This window comes from Salvelinus fontinalis, chromosome 15 (genome assembly GCF_029448725.1).
Source record: "Salvelinus fontinalis isolate EN_2023a chromosome 15, ASM2944872v1, whole genome shotgun sequence".
Lineage (NCBI taxonomy): Eukaryota > Metazoa > Chordata > Actinopteri > Salmoniformes > Salmonidae > Salvelinus > Salvelinus fontinalis.
The window spans coordinates 14,485,143-14,505,629 of NC_074679.1; the positions used below are offsets into that span (position 1 = coordinate 14,485,143).

At 44.6% G+C, this 20,487-nt stretch overlaps 1 protein-coding gene across 12 annotated transcripts in view; it reads right to left on the reverse strand.

Moving 5' to 3' along the window:
• The window catches only part of LOC129811458 (arf-GAP with SH3 domain, ANK repeat and PH domain-containing protein 2-like), a 107,557-nt gene that overhangs the window by 29,147 nt on the left and 57,923 nt on the right, over positions 1–20,487 (reverse strand). For all 12 annotated transcript variants that reach the window (XM_055862775.1, XM_055862773.1, XM_055862771.1 and 9 more), the window contains exon 4: positions 17,444–17,518. In XM_055862775.1, the coding sequence (XP_055718750.1) occupies positions 17,444–17,518 (75 nt within the window). The remainder of the gene's footprint in view (positions 1–17,443; positions 17,519–20,487) is intronic.

Sequence of the window (20,487 nt, forward strand, 5' to 3'; positions counted from 1 at the left end):
TGCCAAATCATATGTGAAGAATGCAACAAAGATGCAGAATCATCTAGCCAAGTGTATAAAGTTCCCTCAGCGCTCACAACAAGCAACCTCTGACAAAAGTCCCTTTATTTCTATTCGAGGTAAAAATGATGAATCAGATACCTTATCGATAGCAACAGCTCATGGTCCTCCTGGATTCAGAAGTGTTTTTGACTCAATGGAGGAACGTAGTCAGAGAAATGCTGATGAATGTCTTGCTCGAGCTGTGTACGCAACTGGTTCACCTCTGATGCTCACAGGCAATGTGTATTAGAAGAGATTTATGAATGTTCTTCGCCCAGCATACACCCCTCCAACCAGACATGCTTTATCTACTAATTTGCTGGATGCAGAGTTCAACAGAGTTCAAGTGAAGGTCAAGCAAATCATAGAGAAAACAGACTGTATTGCAATCATCTCTGATGGGTGGTCGAATGTTCGTGGCCAAGGAAAAATGTACTACATAATTTCCACCCCTCAACCAATATTCTACAAGAGCACAGACACAAGGGACAACAGACACACCAGTCTCTACAACGCAGATGAGCTGAAGGCAGTCATCAATGACCTTGGACCACAGAAGGTATTTGCACTGGTGAGAGACAATTGTGCGAACAAGGCGGCTGCTTGGTCTAAAGTGGAGGAGTCCTACCCTCACATCACACCCATTGGCTGTGCTGCTCATGCATTGAATCTGCTCCTCAAGGACATCATGGCACTGAAAGCAATGGATACACTCTACAAGAGAGCCAAGGAAACTGTTAGGTATGTGAAGGGTCATCAAGTTATAGCAGCAATCTACCTCACCAAACAAAGTGAGAAGAATAAGAGCACCACAATGAAGCTGCCCAGCAACACTCATTGGGGTGGTGTTGTCATATTTGGACAGTCTTCTGGAGGGGAAGAAGTCTCTCCAAGAAATGGCCATATCACAGTCTGCTGATATAGACAGCTTCATCAAGAGGATGTATTTTGAGAGAGAGTGGTAAGCAGCCTGAAACTCCTGAAACCTACAGCAGTAGCCATTGCACGGATTGAGGGAGAATGCCATCCTGTCTGATGTTTAGACTCTGCTTGCAGATGTAAGAGAAGAAAATTGTACTGCCCTGCCCACGTCACTGTTGCTCCAAGCAGAGGAAACTGCAGTTCTGAAATACATCAAAAAGCGTGAAGACTTCTGGCTGAAGCTCATACACACCGCAGTGCACATGTTGGACCCCAAGAATCCTGGCAAGAGCATCCTGTCTGGTGCAGAGATCAACAAGGCCTATGGTGTCATCACTACCGTGTCTCGCCACCTTGGCCTGGATAAGGGCAAGGTTCTTGGCAGTCTGGCCAAGTACACTTTCAAGCAAGGGCTTTGGGATGGAGATGCAATATGGCAGTCATGCCAACATATCTCATCAGCCACCTGGTGGAAGGGACTTTGTAGATCTGAGGCTCTTTCCCCTGTTGCCTCCGTTGCCTCCATCATCCTCCAAATCTCACCAACATCAGCCGCCTCAGAGCGCAACTGGTCCTTGTTTGGGAACACACACACCAAAGCACACAACAGGCTGACCAATACAAGGGTTGAAAAATTGGTGGCCTTCCGGGCCAAATTGAGGCTTTTTGAGCATGACAACGAGCCATCCTCACAACGATTGGAAAGTGACAGTGAAGATGATGCCTCAGAGTCTGATGTTCAAGAGGTGGACATTGAGGAGGTCCAGGGAGAAGACATGGAAGCCTGAGAGGAAGACAACCAAATCTTTAGTTTGTAGACCATCATTTTACAGATGTATGTTGAAAACGTTTTTGGGAGATGTGATGGATCATTGGGATCATTCAATATTCCCCTTTTTTTGTTGTTCAGTGAAATCATTCTATGTGAAGAGTCAACTCATTTAATTAAAGTTCAATTCGTAACTAAATCGTTTTATTTTTATTTCTATTGGAAGGATTTAATCATTTGCAATTATGTCTACTTATGATAAGATAAAATGTTTATGTCTCCATATGATATGGTAAATATATTCAAAGCAAAAAACATCTACATTTAAATGGTATTAATATTCACTTGCAAATATTTGCGTTAATTCCCATATATTCCTGTTAATTCCCATGGAAAGTTTCCCCCTCAAAATGTGCAACCCTATACAGGACTAAGATCGAATCATACTACACCGGCTCCAGCGCTCGTCGGATGTGGCAGGGCTTGCATATTACAGACTACAAAAGGGAAGCACAACCAAGAGCTGCCCAGTGACACAAGCCTACCAGACGAGCTAAATGACTTCTATGCTTGCGTCAAGGTAAGTAACATTGAAACATGCATGAGCTGTACCGGACGACTGTGTGATCACGCTCTCTGCAGCCGATGTAAGACCTTTAAACAGATCAACATTCACAAGGCCGCAGGGCCAGACGGATTACCAGGACGTGTACTCCGAGCATGTGCTGACCAACTGGCAAGTGCCTTCACTGACATTTTCAACCTCTTCTTGTCCGAGTCTGTAATACCAACATGTTTTAACCTGTTGAGGATGGGGGCGCTGTTGAGACTATTTATGCTAATTGGGTAATTTTTGAAACGGCTTCCCACAAAATCCTTGATCGTACAATATGCATATTATTATTATTATTGGATAGAAAACAGTCTATAGTTTCTATAGGAGTTGAAATTTTGTCTCTAAGTGGAACAGAGCCCATTCTACAGCAATTTCCCTGACATGGATTCAGATTTCAGAAATGTTGGCCACTGTTCTGAAGTCAGTTAAAAGGGCACTGTTATTGCTATGACTGTACGGACACTTCTTACGTCTTCCCCTGGATGCCTTTACGTGATGACGATTCCAATGGGGTCGATTGCGCGTTCACAGGCCCTATAAATCAAAAAACCCTGTAGCTAGCAAGTCTTTTCTTGGTGCGTCACGCGCGTGGAGGACACCGACCCTCTCCTGTTCCAAGCGTTAGTTTAGCCTGTTATATTTCTCCGGTCATCTTTTCACTCGTTATAGGAGTTAAAAACATCATAAGGTAGTTAATTTAAAGCGTTTTATAGCAATTTATATCCGTTTAGTGCGATTTTGGGACATTTATTTTTGAAACGATGATGTGAATAGCTGGGCACGCTTTTCAGTTCATCCCGAACGCAGTTGGCATTTCCACATGGCAAGAGGACAGCTTTCCACCAAAAGACGATTACTCCCAAGAAAGGATCCTTTGCCCAAGATACTGATGGAAGAACAGCTCAAGGTAGGACATTTTTATTATGATAAATCGTGTTTCTGTCGAAACATTTTAGTGGCTTAGGACGCCATGTTTTTTGACGTAGCTTCGCTTGGCGCAAACTGTATTGAAAAGTAAGGATAAATTAAAAAATGTAATTCCGCAATTGTATTAAGAATTAAATTGTCTATCAATCCCTGTCCACCCTATATTTTTTAGTCACGTTTATGAGTATTTATGTATAAGAGTAGATCACTGTCTAAGTGGCGCAAGGACATTTTCTGACCAGCTTGTCTACATTTCACATTGTCTAACCATGATTTTGGTGGCTAAATATAAACATTTGCGATCAAACTCTATATGGATTGTGTAATATGATGTTACAGGAGTGTCATCGGAAGAATTCTGAGAAGGTTAGTGAAAAAATTAATATCTTTTGGCGATGTTGACTTTTATCGCTCACTTTGGCTAGAATCAATGCTGGGCTGCTATGTGCTATGTGCTATGCTAATATAACGATTTATTGTGTTTTCGCTGTAAGACACTTAGAAAATCTGAAATATTGTCTGTATTCACAGGATCTGTGTCTTTCGATTCGTGTATGCTGTGTATTTTTACGAAATGTTTGATGATTAGTAAGTAGGTAAACACGTTGCTCTAAGTAGTTTTTCTATTCCATTTGTGACGGTGGGTGCAATTGTAACCTATGCCATCTACCTGAAATATGCACTTTTTTCTAACAAAACCTATCCCATACCATAAATATGTTATCAGACTGTCATCTAATGAGTTTTTTTGTTGGTTAGGGGCTATAAATATCTTAGTTTAGCCGAATTGGTGATGGCTACTGGTGTTGGTGGACAAATAAAAGATGGTGGATTATGCTAATGTGTTTTTAGGTAATAGATGTACATCTTTACATATTGTGTCTTCCCTGTAAAACATTTTAAAAATCGGACATGTTGACTGGATTCACAAGATCTGTGTCTTTCATTAGCTGTATTGGACTTTAATGTGTGAAAGTTAAATATTTTAAAAAAATATTTTTTTTGAATTTCGCGGCACTGGTTTTTCAGTGGGGGGGGGGGGGGTGTGCCGCTAGCGCCACGCTGATCCTAGACAGGTTAAGCAGACCACCAAAGTCCCTGTGCCCAAGAACACTAAGGTAACCTGCCTAAATGACTACCGACCCATAGCACTCACGTGCTCACAAAGCTCATCACTAAGCTAAGGACCCTGGGACTAAACACCTCCCTCTGCAATTGGATCCTGGATTTCCTGACAGGCCACCCCCAGGTGGTAAGGATAGGTAACAACACATCCGCCACGCTGATCCTTAACACTGGAGCCCCTCAAGGGTGTGTGCTCAGTCCCCTCCTGTACTCCATGTTCACTCATGACTGCACGGCCAGGCACAACTCCAACACCATCATTAAGTTTGCCGATGACAAAACAGTGGTAGGTTTACTCTCCAACAACAACGAGACAGCATATAGGGAGAATGTCAGAGACCTGGCCGTGTGGTGCCAGGACAAGAACCTCTCCCTCAACGTGATCAAGACAAAGGAGATGATTGTGGAATACAGGAAAAGGAGGACAGAGCACACCCCCATTCTCATCGACGGGGCTGTAGTGGAGCAGGTTGAGAGCTTCAAGTTCCTTGCTGTCCACATCACAAACAAACTAACATGGTCCAAGCTCACCAAGACAGTCGTGAAGAGAGCACGACAAAACCTATCCCCCTCAGGAGACGGAAAAGATTTGGCATGGGTCCTCAGATCCTCAAAAGGTTTTACAGCTGCATCATCGAGAGCATCCTGACTGGTTGCATCACTGCCTGGTATGGCAACTGCTCGGCCTCTGATCACAAGCATTACAGAGGGTAGTGCTTATGGCCCAGAACATCACTGGGGCCAAGCTTCCTGCCACCCAGGACCACTATACCAGGCAGTGTCAGAGGAAGGCCCCAAAAATTGTCAAAGACTCTACCCAAGTCATAGACTGTTCTCTCTGTTACCACATGGCAAGCGGTACCAGAGCACCAAGTCTAGGTCCAAGAAGTTTCTAAACAGATTCTACCCCCCCCCCCCCCCCCCCCCCCCCCCCCCCCAAGCCATAAGACTACTGAACATCTAATCAAATGGCTACCCAGGCTACTTGCATTGCCCCCCCCCCCCCCCCTTTACGCTGCTGCTACTTTCTGTTATTATCTATGCATAAGTCACCTTAATAACTCTACCCACATGTATATATTACCTCAACTAACTGGTGCCCCCGCACATTGACTCTGTACCGGTACCCCCTATATATAGCCTCGCTATTGTTATTTTACTTTTGCTCCTTAATTATTTGTTACTTTATTTTTTTTAACTGCATTGTTGGATAAGGGCTTGTAAGTAAGAGTTTCACTGTAAGGTCTACACCTGTTGTATTCGGCGCCCGTGACAAATACAAATTGATCTGATCGATGAGGCAGATCTATATACCAGGATTTGTACACACAACTCCACTCACAACTGTAACATATCTGAAATATCATATTTACATAAGTTTTCAGACCCTTTATTCAGTACTTTGCTGAAGCACCTTTGGCAGAGATTACAGCCTCGAGTCTTCTTGGGTATGACAATACAAGCTTGGCACGCCTGTATTTGGGGAGTTTCTCCCATTCTTCTCTGCAGATCCTCTCAAGCTCTGTCAGGTTGGATGGGGAGCGTCGCTACACAGCTATTTCCAGGTCTCTCCAGAGACGTTCGATCGGGTTTAAGTCCAGGCTCTGACTGGGCGACTCAAGGACACGAAGCCACTCCTGCGATGTCTGTGTTATCCATGTTAAAGTTATTGGAAGTCCACATTTACTTTTTCTTCACATTATAAGCACAGCAATGGGGGGGAAACACCATTATCAAAAGTGATCACAAATGTGATTATGCATGTAATGCTTTTATTATAAAAGTGAATTTTTTATGGTGAAAATTATCTTCCCCAAGCTTGAAACTCACACGCTGCTTATGTATACCAGTTAGGCTCTACACCCCTTGTAAAGCAGGTTAATGTGCTTAATTTTAAGAAGTTATTTGGCCACTTTAGTTGTGATACAAACCTTATAAGAAAACATATAGGCCTATGGGCTAGGCTACATGAGGTGTACGACTATGATTCGAAAAAGTAATACAAAAAAATACCCAGTTTAAGGCAAGAAACAATGTATCATTCACAAGTGATAATATATAATTCACAAGTGATAAGCTAATAGTCACCCATCAGACTTTTCTCGATTTAATCTTGTAGTTACATATACTAAATAACGTGTGTGAAATGTGTTTTGATTTAGAATGGACCATTATCATGCACCAGTCTCGAAATAGGGGCGGGGGAAAAAATACATGCCATCTCTGCACTTAAATAGTGAATGGAGGATGCTTTTCCTGTGGTTCATTTTCATGCCAGCCTGGCAGGCTGCACCACTGAACAGCTAAACAGATTTCCCATCGTAATACGGTAGCGTTCAACAGCTGTTCGATCAAACGCTAGATTATGCAACCCTTTTCCAGCCTGCACCAATGAATAAACAGTGATTAGGGACAAACAAAAACAGACATTAACGGGTGAAATTGCCTGTGTAATTTTCTCTCCATACACTGCAGCGGTGGCCATAATTGCTGCTTCTGAGGCCGATGAAAATACTGTTAAACATGATGAGATGGATTAACTGATTGTACTGTTAATTTGTTTCATTATTGTGCATTTTCTGACTGCATCCTGATCACTAACTTCAGAGAGCACTGGTTGCTACAGTGATGATTTTGCTACAGTGATGATTTTCTTAATTGTTATTGCTCCTTTCTGCTGAAACCTTAAAATGTAACAGTGTTTTTCAAATCAAATCATTATTTCAGTGGCCGCCATAAAGGCATTTTTATAGTGTCATTAACTGGAATGAAAAAAGGAGGCGGTATAAAATGTGACGCATCCTGGAACAAAAGCGCATCTTTCTAAAGCTTTGTTACAATAAATGTACTACCGCATTATTACAATGAATCTGGAGCTATTTTGCCGTCATATTAAACATATTGCCTGAATCTCATTTTTACAGCTCTAGGATGCATCCCAAATGGTACCCCCTGGTTTAATTTATTCTAGACTTCTTCACTACTGTCCTTATCTTAGTGAACATGGTCAATAGCCACCAGCGGCCTCTAAGGCTTCAAATGTGAAGTGTACTTTCCAGTGCTTCAGAATGGAATAGCTCCACTGTTGAGGAGGTGCAGTAGTGGTAGGCCTACATGCCTGTCCAGTGAATTGGAATGTGACCTGTAAGGGCATTTTCAAGACCTCAAACCTAAACATAAAAATGACAGATTTCAACCTCAACCTGTTCTTGCTGCGGTCAAGAGCACCTGTTAAAAACCCATGATTTATGATGCTACCACTCCCTAATCTGTTCTTGGTGAGGAATAAAGGTGAGATCATTCCTTCGGCAGAGGTGCTAGGAGCTAAAATGCTCAGTGATCATTCCGTGTGGGCGGGTGGGTTTCACAACTCACTGGCCCACTATGGGGGGGATCATCTGGTGTCACGTCAGTCGGGACTCAGGATCTACCCACTGCTTGTGTGTGTGTGTGTGTGTGTGTGTGTGTGTGTGTGTTCATAGATACAAAGGATCAGAAAGTTTAGCATTGGAAGGGATGACGTCATCCCAGTGTCCAGTCCAGTCCGTAAATCCCCATGGCTCTGGTGTTTGGTGGCCTCAGCACTTTCCACCAGTCTGTTTATGTTCAGTGTTTGGAGTTGGGTTAGGTGGAGCCCAGTCAGCAACAATAACCTATACACCAAGTAAGAGGGCATTAGGCAGCACTTTGCCACAGACAGACAGGGAGTGTATGCTGTGTCATCGTTAGTTGTGTCCTATTCCAGTTTGGCCTAAGGAGATTTCAGTAGTACTTCACATACAGTGTATGACGTTCCAACTGAAGTACCTAACCAATATGAATCTTGGCTTACTTTAAGCTTTCTAGGGCTGTCTTTGACTCAGTAGAAGCAGACTGGACCCAGGCTAGTGTAGCCAGAAACACTGTAACCTTGAACACACACCCACACATATGCATGCAGGCACATAGGCCTACACACACGCACGCAGGCAGGTAGGCATGCACGCATACAGACATGGATGCATATACGCAAACACACACACTGAGCTCACAGCGCCGCAGGTCAGGAGTGTATGAGTCATTCACCGTCCATACGGAAGTAACATCAAAATTCCAAAGTGAAAGGAAACCGAAAACGCAGGGGTCCTAACCTCATAACCCCACAGAGCAGCATGTCAAATCCTCAACATCCTTTCCCTGTTGAGGTGGGAACAGCAGGAAGAAGAGATGAGTGGAGCGTAAAACAGCCTCAAATTAGTTTTGAACTAAATGGTTATGGTGTGAAAGCCCTGTAATCTCAGCTCAATTACTGTCAGTCTCCCATAGGAACGGCTAAGTACCATCCCAGACCGCAGTCACTGAAAATATACGAGCCAATGTCAAGCTAATGTTGTCGACTCTACAAAGTGCTTTAACCGTCTCTACAAAGTGCTTTAACCGTCTCTACAAAGTGCTTTAACCGTCTCTACAAAGTGCTTTAACTCAACCCCCAGCCATACTTACACAATGCATTTACTGAACAGTATTCATGTCTGTGACATAATCACAATGAACATAAGACTATTGAATCTGACGTGGTCTCCTCTTGATGATATCCAGGTGATGTGGGAAATATAGCAATACAATCATGGGAGCAGGAAGGACAGGAGAGTCTGTTTTATGTTTGAGTCAGACTAGATGAAACCCCAAATAGGCTAGAGCGGTGTGTCTGGGATGGAGGGTCTCTCTCTCTCGCTCCCTACCCAACAGTACTCAGGCTGGTCTAGAAGCCTTCCTCCTGCTCTCCACAGGTACTTCCCCTGGAAGAGGAAAGGAGGAATAATGATGAGAAAATGAGGGGGGATAGCGAACGGTACGCGTTGCAAGCTGGGATGGAAAGTCTTCAAATGTCAATTTCTGTCTCTCACTCACACACACATACTTTCTCTCTCTCTCCCCTCCCTCAGTGGTAATGGATAGACAGGATAAATGAGTCAGAGCAGAGCACCATGACTAGCACCACATTAGCCCCATGTCAAGATTTCCAAGGTGGCTTAGCAGTTCAGACGTCTTTTTCCGTATTGTCGTGTCGTGTCCTGTATATATATATATTTACACCTTTTCTTCACATATCTTTAATTTATTTTATTATCCAAGAACTCAACTACAAAAGCTTTCCTGCAAAAGCTTTCCTGCAACCCGCTTCACCAATTACAATAAGTATTATTTACCTCAATCTGAAAATCCATCGTGGAAGATAGCCAGGGGCTAATTCAGAAGCTAGCCTGAAAGCTAACCAGAAGCTACTCCGATAGCTAGCCAGAAGCTAATCTGTAGCTGCCCCGAAATTAGCCGGTTTGCTGGCTAGCGTTGGTGTTTCAGCTGCCCACGTTTTGCGGTCATCAGCTATTCCTTTAGCTCGATAATCTACCGGCACTTTTGTGCAACGCGACTCGGACCGGAGCATTCCGGGACTTTTTTTCTCTCAGTTTCCCCGGATTCCAACCGCAGGCTCTGGACACTTGCACCTTGATTTCGCAGCTAGCTAGCTGCATACCGTGTGACTATTGGCTTACGTCGACCCCGGAGCAAACTCAAATCATGCTGGAGCTAGCCAGCTGAGGAGTTCCATCACCATCCGGATCCGTTTCTTTTGTTGCTGCTGCAGATACGGAACCCCACCGGGCCTTCACGACTGACTGCCGACGTTATCTGCCCGAGGGATTTATCCAACCGGCACCTCCGTCCCGACGTTACCTGAACGCTCATCTGAGGCCCGCTAATCGTTAGCTGTCTTATCGGCTGCTATCTGAACAAAACCCCACTACACGGAACCTACCCGACGGAAACGCACGAGGTATCTACAAACAGACCTCCATCCTATGCTGCTACCGATAGCCATATACCCGGCCAGCTGTCTGGATCGCCACGACCCCAACCAACCTCTACTCACTGGACCCTTATTGATCACTCGATTAAGCATGCCTCTCCTTAATGTAAATATGCCTTGTCCATTGCTGTTCTGGTTAGTGTTTATTGGCTTATTTCACTGTAGAGATTCTAGCCCTGCTCTCTATACCATATCCAACCTCTCAGTTCCACCACCCACATATGCGATGACATCACCTGGTTTCAATGATGTTTCTAGAGACAAGATCTCTCTCATCATCACTCAATACCTAGGTTTACCTCCACTGTATTCACATCCTACCATACCTTTGTCTGTACATTATTCCTTTAAACTATTTTATCGCCCCCAGAAACTTCCTTTTACTCTCTGCTCTAGTAGCTCTAGGCGACCAATTCTCATAGCTTTTAGCCGTACCCTTATACTACTTCTCCTCTGTTCCTCTGGTGATGTAGAGGTGAATCCAGGCCCTGCAGTACCTGGCTCCACTCCTATTCCCCAGGCGCTCTCTTTTGATGACTTCTGTAACCGTAATAGCCTTGGCTTCATGCATGTTAACATTAGAAGCCTCCTCCCTAAGTTTGTTTTGTTCACTGCTTTAGCACACTCTACCAACCCGGATGTTTTAGCCGTGTCTGAATCCTGGCTTAGAAAGACCACCAAAAATTCAGACATTTTTATCCCCAATTACAATATTTTCAGACAAGATAGAACGGCCAAAGGGGGCGGTGTTGCAATCTACTGCAAAGACTGCCTGCAGAGTTCTGTTATACTATCCAGGTCTGTTCCCAAACAATTTGAACTTCTACTTTTAAAAATCCACCTCTCTAAAAACAAGTCTCTCACCGTTGCCGCCTGCTATAGACCACCCTCTGCCCCCAGCTGTGCTCTGGACACTATATGTGAACTGATTGCCCCCCATCTATCTTCAGAGCTCGTGCTGCTAGGCGACCTAAATTTGAACATGCTCAACACCCCAGCCACCCTACAATCTAAGCTTGATGCCCTCAATCTCACACAAATTATCAATGAACCTACCAGGTACCACCCCAATTCCGTAAACACGGGTACCCTCATAGATATCATCCTAACAAACTTGCCCTCCAAATACACCTCTGCTGTTTTCAACCAAGATCTCAGCGATCACTGCCTCATTGCCTGCATCCGTAATGGGTCAGCGGTCAAACGACCTCCACTCATCACTGTCAAACGCTCCCTGAAACACTTCAGCGAGCAGGCCTTCCTAATCGACCTGGCCGGGGTATCCTGGAAGGATATTGATCTCATCCCGTCAGTAGAGGATGCCTGGTCATTTTTTAAAAATGCCTTCCTCACCATCTTGAATAAGCATGCCCCATTCAAGAAATTTAGAACCAGGAACAGATATAGCCCTTGGTTCTCTCCTGACCTGACTGCCCTTAACCAACAGAAAAACATCCTATGGCGTTCTGCATTAGCATCGAACAGCCCCCGTGATATGCAACTTTTCAGGGAAGCCAGAAACCAATATACACAGGCAGTTAGAACAGCCAAGGCTAGCTTTTTCAAGCAGAAATTTGCTTCCTGCAACACAAATTCAAAAAAGTTCTGGGACACCGTAAAGTCCATGGAGAATAAGAACACCTCCTCCCAGCTTCCAACCGCTCTGAAGATAGGAAACACTGTCACCACCGACAAATCCACTATAATTGAGAATTTCAATAAGCATTTTTCTACGGCTGGCCATGCTTTCCACCTGGCTACCCCTACCCCGGACAACAGCACTGCCCTCCCCTCTGCTACTCGCCCAAGCCTTCCCCATTTCTCTTTCTCCCAAATACAGTCAGCTGATGTTCTTAATGAGCTGCAAAATCTGGACCCTTACAAATCAGCCGGGCTAGATAATCTGGACCCTTTCTTTCTAAAACTATCTGCTGAAATTGTTGCCACCCCTATTACTAGCCTCTTCAACCTCTCTTTCGTGTCGTCTGAGATCCCCAAAGATTGGAAAGCAGCTGCGGTTATCCCCCTCTTCAAAGGGGGGGACACCCTTGACCCTAACTGCTACAGACCTATATCTATCCTACCCTGCCTTTCTAAGGTCTTCGAAAGCCAAGTCAACAAACAGATTACCGACCATTTCGAATCACACCACACCTTCTCCGCTATGCAATCTGGTTTCAGAGCTGGTCATGGGTGCACCTCAGCCACGCTCAAGGTCATAAACGATATAGTAACCGCCATCGATAGGAAACAATACTGTGCAGCCGTATTCATTGACCTGGCCAAGGCTTTTGACTCTGTCAATCACCACATCCTCATTGGCAGACTCGACAGCCTTGGTTTCTCTAATGATTGCCTCGCCTGGTTCACCAACTACTTCTCTGATAGAGTTCAGTGTGTCAAATCGGAGGGTCTGTTGTCCGGGCCTCTGGCAGTCTCTATGGGGGTGCCACAGGGTTCAATTCTTGGACCGACTCTCTTCTCTGTTTACATCAATGATGTCGCTCTTGCTGCTGGTGATTCTCTGATCCACCTCTACGCAGACGACACTATTCTGTATACTTCTGGCCCTTCTTTTGACACTGTGTTAACAACCCTCCAGGCGAGCTTCAATGCCATACAACTCTCCTTCCGTGGCCTCCAACTGCTCTTAAATACAAGTAAAACCAAATGCATGCTCTTCAACCGATCGCTGCCTGCTCCTGCCCGCCTATCCAACATCACTACTTTGGACGGCTCTGACTTAGAATATGTGGACAACTACAAATACCTAGGTGTCTGGTTAGACTGTAAACTCTCCTTCCAGACCCACATCAAACATCTCCAATCCAAAGTCAAATCTAGAATTGGCTTCCTATTCCGCAACAAAGCATCCTTTACTCATGCTGCCAAACATACCCTTGTAAAACTGACCATCCTACCAATCCTCGACTTCGGTGATGTCATTTACAAAATAGCCTCCAAAACCCTACTCAATAAATTGGATGCAGTCTATCACAGTGCCATCCGTTTTGTCACCAAAGCCCCATATACTACCCACCACTGCGACCTGTACACTCTCGTTGGCTGGCCCTCGCTTCATACTCGTCGCCAAACCCACTGGTTCCAGGTCATCTACAAGACCCTGCTAGGTAAAGTCCCCCCTTATCTCAGCTCGCTGGTCACCATAGCAGCACCTACCTGTAGCACGCGCTCCAGCAGGTATATCTCTCTAGTCACCCCCAAAACCAATTCTTCCTTTGGACGCCTCTCCTTCCAGTTCTCTGCTGCCAATGACTGGAACGAACTACAAAAATCTCTGAAACTGGAAACACCTATCTCCCTCACTAGCTTTAAGCACCAGCTGTCAGAGCAGCTCATAGATTACTGCACCTGTACATAACCCATCTACAATTTAGCCCAAACAACTACCTCTTTACCTACTGTATTTATTTATTAATTTATTTTGCTCCTTTGCACCCCATTATTTCTGTCTCCACTTTGCACTTTCTTCCAATGCAAACCAACCATTCCAGTGTTTTTTTTAGTTTTTATTTTACTTGCTGTGTTGTACTCACTTCGCCTCCATGGCCTTTTTATATTTTTATTTATTTATACATATATCTGTTTGCCTTCACCTCCCTTATCTCACCTCACTTGCTCACATTGTATATAGACTTATTTTTTTTTTCACTGTATTATTGACTATATGTTTGTTTTTACTCCATGTGTAACTATGTGTTGTTGTATGTGTCGAACTGCTTTGCTTTATCTTGGCCAGGTCGCAATTGTAAATGAGAACGTGTTCTCAATTTGCCTACCTGGTTAAATAAAGGTTAAATAAAAAATAAATAAATAAAAAAGAGTGTAAAGGAGAGTCCCCAGTCATCATGTCAAGAGTGTAAGGAGAGTCCCCAGTCACCATGTCAAGAGTGTAAGGAGAGTCACCAGTCACCATGTCAAGAGTTTAAGGAGAGTCACCAGTCACCATGTCAAGAGTGTAAGGAGAGTCACCAGTCACCATGTCAAGAGTTTAAGGAGAGTCCCCAGTCATCATGTCAAGAGTGTAAGGAGAGTCACCAGTCACCATGTCAAGAGTGTAAGGAGAGTCACCAGTGGGGTAGTGAGCAGATCTGCACCATTCTCCCTCTCTGTCAGTGTTCACAGTTCAGAGGCCTACCGCTTCACTCTCGGCAGTCAAGAGAGGCTCTGTACACAAGTCTGATGTAGCCTGTCGATGCCAAAGTTACAACGGAGAGAGAGAAAGACAGAGGGAGAGGGCAAGGGACAGAAACAAGAGTGTCCTCCAAGAAAGCAAGAGTCCTTGGAGAATATATGAGTGATGAGAAGCCATGGGGTAACTAGGGACTACTGTAGCTAGCTAGCGCCTAGGAGAAAGAGAGCGAGAGAGAATGAAAGAGAGACAGAGAGACAGACAAAAAGAGAGAAAGATAGAGGGTCATTAGTGCTAGTACACATCAGACAGTGGCACTTATGACCCACGTGGTTGTGGTGCAGAGGTCATAGGTCAGAGCAGAAAGTAATGAGTGCTGATGGGATTAGAGGCCTGGCAGACTGGAGGGGTGTCTGGGCTAGGCTGGGCATGGTAGACTGGAGGACTGGAGGGGTGTCTGGGCTGGGCTGTCTGGGGCCGGCCTCCCATTGATATAGACAGGATTCTGACTGCATTCCTGCAATATGCTGTCTGCCCCATCACACGCTGGCTGGCTGACTGGTTTGTCTTGGAGCTAGTAGAATGAGTGTGCTGGTCCCAGACTTGACATGTGTGATGGAGTGTAGTTAATGTGTTGGCTAGTGCAAGAGTGGTACGCTGTTTATAGTTTCCACCCCCAACACACACACAGGAAATCATGGGGTCTGAGGTCACACTGTACCAGCAGGAAAACACTCATCTCATACAGCTTCTCTGTTCTCTACCAGGTACAAAACATTGCTAGTACCTAGTAATTACCATCAAACACACAGAGTTGTGTGAGTCACCACAGTCCAGCAGGGTAATAGGAGAACCTTGACCTTCATACAAATCCCTAAAGAGGTCTAATAACAAACACCACACAGTCCAACAGAAAGACATGGAGGATAGTGTCCAATAGAAAGACACGAAGGATGGAGGATAGTGTCCAACAGAAAGACACGGCGGACAGCGTCCGTGTCCAACAGAAAGACACGGCGGACAGCGTCCGTGTCCAACAGAAAGACACGGAGGATAGTGTGAGTGTCCAACAGAAAGACACGGCGGATAGCGTCCGTGTCCAGCAGAAAGACACGGGGGATAGCGTCCGTGTCCAACAGAAAGACACGAAGGATGGAGGATAGTGTCCAACAGAAAGACACGAAGGATGGAGGATAGTGTCCAACAGAAAGACACGGCGGACAGCGTCCGTGTCCAGCAGAAAGACACGGCGGACAGCGTCCGTGTCCAGCAGAAAGACACGGGGGATAGCGTCCGTGTCCAGCAGAAAGACACGGGGGATAGCGTTCGTGTCCAGCAGAAAGACACGGCGGATAGCGTCCGTGTCCAGCAGAAAGACACGGCGGCTGGCGTCCGTGTCCAACAGAAAGACACGGCGGATGGCGTCCGTGTCCAACAGAAAGACACGGAGGATAGCGTGAGTGCCCAACAGAAAGACACGCCGGATAGCGTGAGTGCCCAACAGAAAGACACGGCGGACAGCGTCCGTGCCCAACAGAAAGACACGGCGGACAGCGTCCGTGTCCAACAGAAAGACACGGCGGACAGCGTCCGTGTCCAACTGAAAGACACGGCGGATAGCGTCCGTGTCCAACTGAAAGACACGGCGGATAGCGTCCGTGTCCAGCAGAAAGACACGGCGGATAGCGTCCGTGTCCAGCAGAAAGACACGGCGGATAGCGTCCGTGTCCAGCAGAAAGACACGGAGGATAGCGTGAGTGTCCAACAGAAAGACACGGAGGATAGTGTGAGTGTCCAACAGAAAGACACGGACGATAGTGTGAGTGTCAAACAGAAAGACACGGAGGATAGTGTGAGTGTCCAACAGAAAGACACGGAGGATAGTGTGAGAAAGACACAGAGGCTAGTGTGAGTGTCCAACAGAAAGACACAGAGGATAGTGTGAGTGTCCAACAGAAAGACACGGAGGATAGTGTGAGTGTCCAACAGAAAGACACGGCGGATAGGGTGAGTGTCCAACAGAAAGACACGGCGGATAGTGTGAGTGTCCAACAGAAAGACACGGACGATAGTGTGAGTGTCCAACAGAAAGACACGGAGGATAGTGTGAGTGTCCAACAGAAAGACACGGAGGATTGTGTGAGAAAGACACAGAGGCTAGTGTGAGTGTCCAACAGAAAGACACAGAGGATAGTGTGAGTGTCCAACAGAAAGACACGGAGGATAGTGTGAGTGTCCAACAGAAAGACACGGCGGATAGGGTGAGTGTCCAACAGAAAGACACGGCGGATAGTGTGAGTGTCCAACAGAAAGACACGGAGGATAGTGTGAGTGTCCAACAAAAAGACACGGAGGATAGTGTGAGTGTCCAACAGAAAGACACGGAGGATAGTGTGAGTGTCCAACAGAAAGACACGGAGGATAGTGTGAGTGTCCAACAGAAAGACACGGAGGATAGTGTGAGTGTCCAACAGAAAGACACGGAGGATAGTGTGAGTGTCCAACAGAAAGACACGGAGGATAGTGTGAGTGTCCAACAGAAAGACACGGAGGATAGTGTGAGTGTCCAACAGAAAGACACGGAGGATAGTGTGAGTGTCCAACAGAAAGACACGGAGGATAGTGTGAGTGTCCAACAGAAAGACACGGAGGATAGTGTGAGTGTCCAACAGAAAGACACGGAGGATAGAGTGAGTGTCCAACAGAAAGACACGGAGGATAGTGTGAGTGTCCAACAGAAAGACACGGAGGATAGTGTGAGAAAGACACGGAGGATAGTGTGAGTGTCCAACAGAAAGACACAGAGGATAGTGTGAGAAAGACACGGAGGATAGTGTGAGTGTCCAACAGAAAGACACGGAGGATAGTGTGAGTGTCCAACAGAAAGACACAGAGGATAGTGTGAGTGTCCAACAGAAAGACACGGAGGATAGTGTGAGTGTCCAACAGAAAGACACGGAGGATAGTGTGAGTGTCCAACAGAAAGACACTGAGGATAGTGTGAGTGTCCAACAGAAAGACATGGAGGATAGTGTTCCTCACCCCTTTGACTCCTTTCAGGTCTCCTTTCAGCAGGCTGTCCAGAGGGAAGGTGATGATGTTGTTCATGTTCTGGAACTGAATGGACACAGTGGAGAGAAACTTAGGTCAGAGAGGGTTTAACACAAGCATGGGTGAATAGAGATAACCAGAGCTGTTGCGTGCTGTTTAAATGTCCTCACCTTAGCTGGTTGTGTGTTCTGTGTGTTTTCTGTTTGTGTATGTGTGTGTCGGTCTGTTTTCAATGTCCTTTTGTAAAGACATTACCTCTGTATACGGTACAACGGTGTGTTGAAGTTCCTCTAAAGCTGACATCTACTGTGGAATTAAAGGGATATGCAGTGTTTTGGCAAGGGTGTGTGAGGGGGGGTGCACTGCTACTAGCATTAGCTCAATTACATGCCAGCTGTTCCCATAGGCGTACAGTCATTGAGACAACAACTATGCATTTAAAAGCGCATCTCAGCAGAAATGTGTATATATCTATATATATATTTACACACACATACATAGAGTATCAGTCAAAGGTGTGACACACCTACCTACTCATTCAAGGGTTTTTCTTTATTTTTACTATTTTCTACATTGTAGAATAATTGTGAGGACATCAAAACTATGAAATAACACATATGGAATCATGTAGTAAACCAAAAAGTTTTAAACAAATCAAAATATATTTTATATTTGAGATTCTTCAAAATAGCCACCCTTTGCCTTGACAGATTTGCACACTCTTAACATTCTCTCAACCAGCTTCATGACGTAGTCACCTGGAATGCATTTCAATTAACAAATCAAATTCAAATCAAATGTATTTAAATAGCCCTTCTTACATCAGCTGATATATCAAAGTGCTGTACAGAAACCCAGCCTAAAACCCCAAACAGCAAGCAATGCAGGTGTAGAAGCACGGTGGATAGGAAACAGATTTGTTAAAAGTTTGTTAAAAGTTCATTTGTGGAATATCTTTCCTTCTTAATGCGTTTCAGCCAATCAGTTGGGTTTTGACAAGGTAAGGGTGGTATACAGAAGATAGCCTTATTTGGTAAAAGACCAAGTCCATATTATGGCAAATAAGCAAAGAGAAACAATCCATCATTACTTTAAGACATGAAGGTCAGTCAATGCGGAAAATTTCAATAACTTTGAATTAGAGGTCGGCCGATTTCATAACAATCGAAATCGGTATTTTTGGACACGGATTTGGCCGCAAATGTTTTTTACACCTTTATTTAACTAGGCAAGTCAGTTAAGAACACATTCTTATTTTCAATGACGGCCTAGGAATGGTGGGTTAACTGCCTTGTTCAGGGGCAGAACAACATATTTTTACCTTGTCAGCTCGGGGATTCAATCTTGCAACCTTACGGTTAACTAGTCCAACGCTCTAACCACCTGCCTTACATTGCACTCCACAAGGAGCCTGCCTGTTACGCGAATGCAGTAAGAAGCCAAGGTAAGTTGCTAGCTAGCATTAAACTTAATCTTATAAAAAACAATCAAATCAATCAATCATAATCACTAGTTAACTACACATGGTTGATAATATTACTAGTTTATCTAGCGTGTCCTGCGTTGCATATAATCGATGCGGTGCGCATTCGCGAAAAAGGACTGTCGTTGCTCCAACGTGTACCTAACCATAAACGTCAATGCCTTTCTTAAAATAAATACACAAGTATATATTTTTAAACCTGCATATTTAGTTAATATTGCCTGCTAACATGAATTTCTTTTAACTAGGGAAATTTGGGCCGCCTGGCTCGTTGCGAACTGTGTGAAGACTATTTCTTCCTAACAACAACTTCGCCAAACGGGGGATGATTTAACAAAAGCGCATTCGAAAAAAAGGACTGTCGTTGCTCCAACGTGTACCTAACCATAAACATAAATGCCTTTCTTAAAATCAATACACAGAAGTATATATTTTTAAACCTGCATATTTAGCTAAAATAAATCCAGGTTAGCAGGAAATATTAACCAGGTGAAATTGTGTCACTTCTCTTGCGTTCATTGCACACAGAGTCAGGGTATATGCAACAGTTTGGGCCGCCTGGCTCGTTGCGAACTAATTTGCCAGAATTTTACGTAATTATGACATAACATTGAAGGTTGTGCAATGTAACAGCAATATTTAGACTTAGGGATGCCACCCGTTAGATAAAATACGGAACGGTTCCGAATTTCACTGAAAGAATAAACGTTTTGTTTTCGAAATGATAGTTTAGGATTCAACCATATTAATGACCAAAGGCTCGTATTTCTGTGTGTTTATTATGTTATAATTAAGTTTATGATTTGATAGAGCAGTCTGACGATGGTAGGCAGCAGCAGGCTTGTAAGCATTCATTCAAACAGCACTTTTGTGCATTTTGCCAGCAGCTCTTTGCTGTGCTTCAAGCATTGAGCTGTTTATGACTTCAAGCCTATCAACTCCCGAGATTAGGCTGGTGTAACCGATGTGAAATGGCTAGCTAGTTAGCGGGGCGCACGCTAATAGCGTTTCAAACGTCACTTGCTCTGAGACTTGGAGTAGTTGTTCCCCATGCTCTGCATGGGTAACGATGCTTCGAGGGTGGCTGTTGTCGATGTGTTCCTGGTTCGAGCCCAGGTAGCGGTGAGGAGAGGGACGAAAGCTATACTGTTACACTGGCAATACTAAAGTGCCTATAAGAACATCCAATAGTCAAAGGTATATGAAATACAAATGGTATCGAGAGAAATAGTCCTATAAATCCTATAATAACTACAACCTAAAACTTCTAACCTGGGAATATTGAAGACTCACGTTAAAAGGAACCACCAGCTTTCATATGTTCTCATGTTCTGAGCAAGGATCTTAACTTCTTGCGAAAATAGGGGGTGCTGTTTCGACTTAGCATAAATCGGGCTCCAGATTAAACGGCTTCCTACTCAATTCTTGCTCGTACAATATGCATATTATTATTATTATTGGATAGAAAACACTCTCTAGTTTCTATAGCCGTTGGAATTTGGTCTCTGAGTGAAACAGAACTCCTTCTACAGCACTTTTCATGACAGGGAGT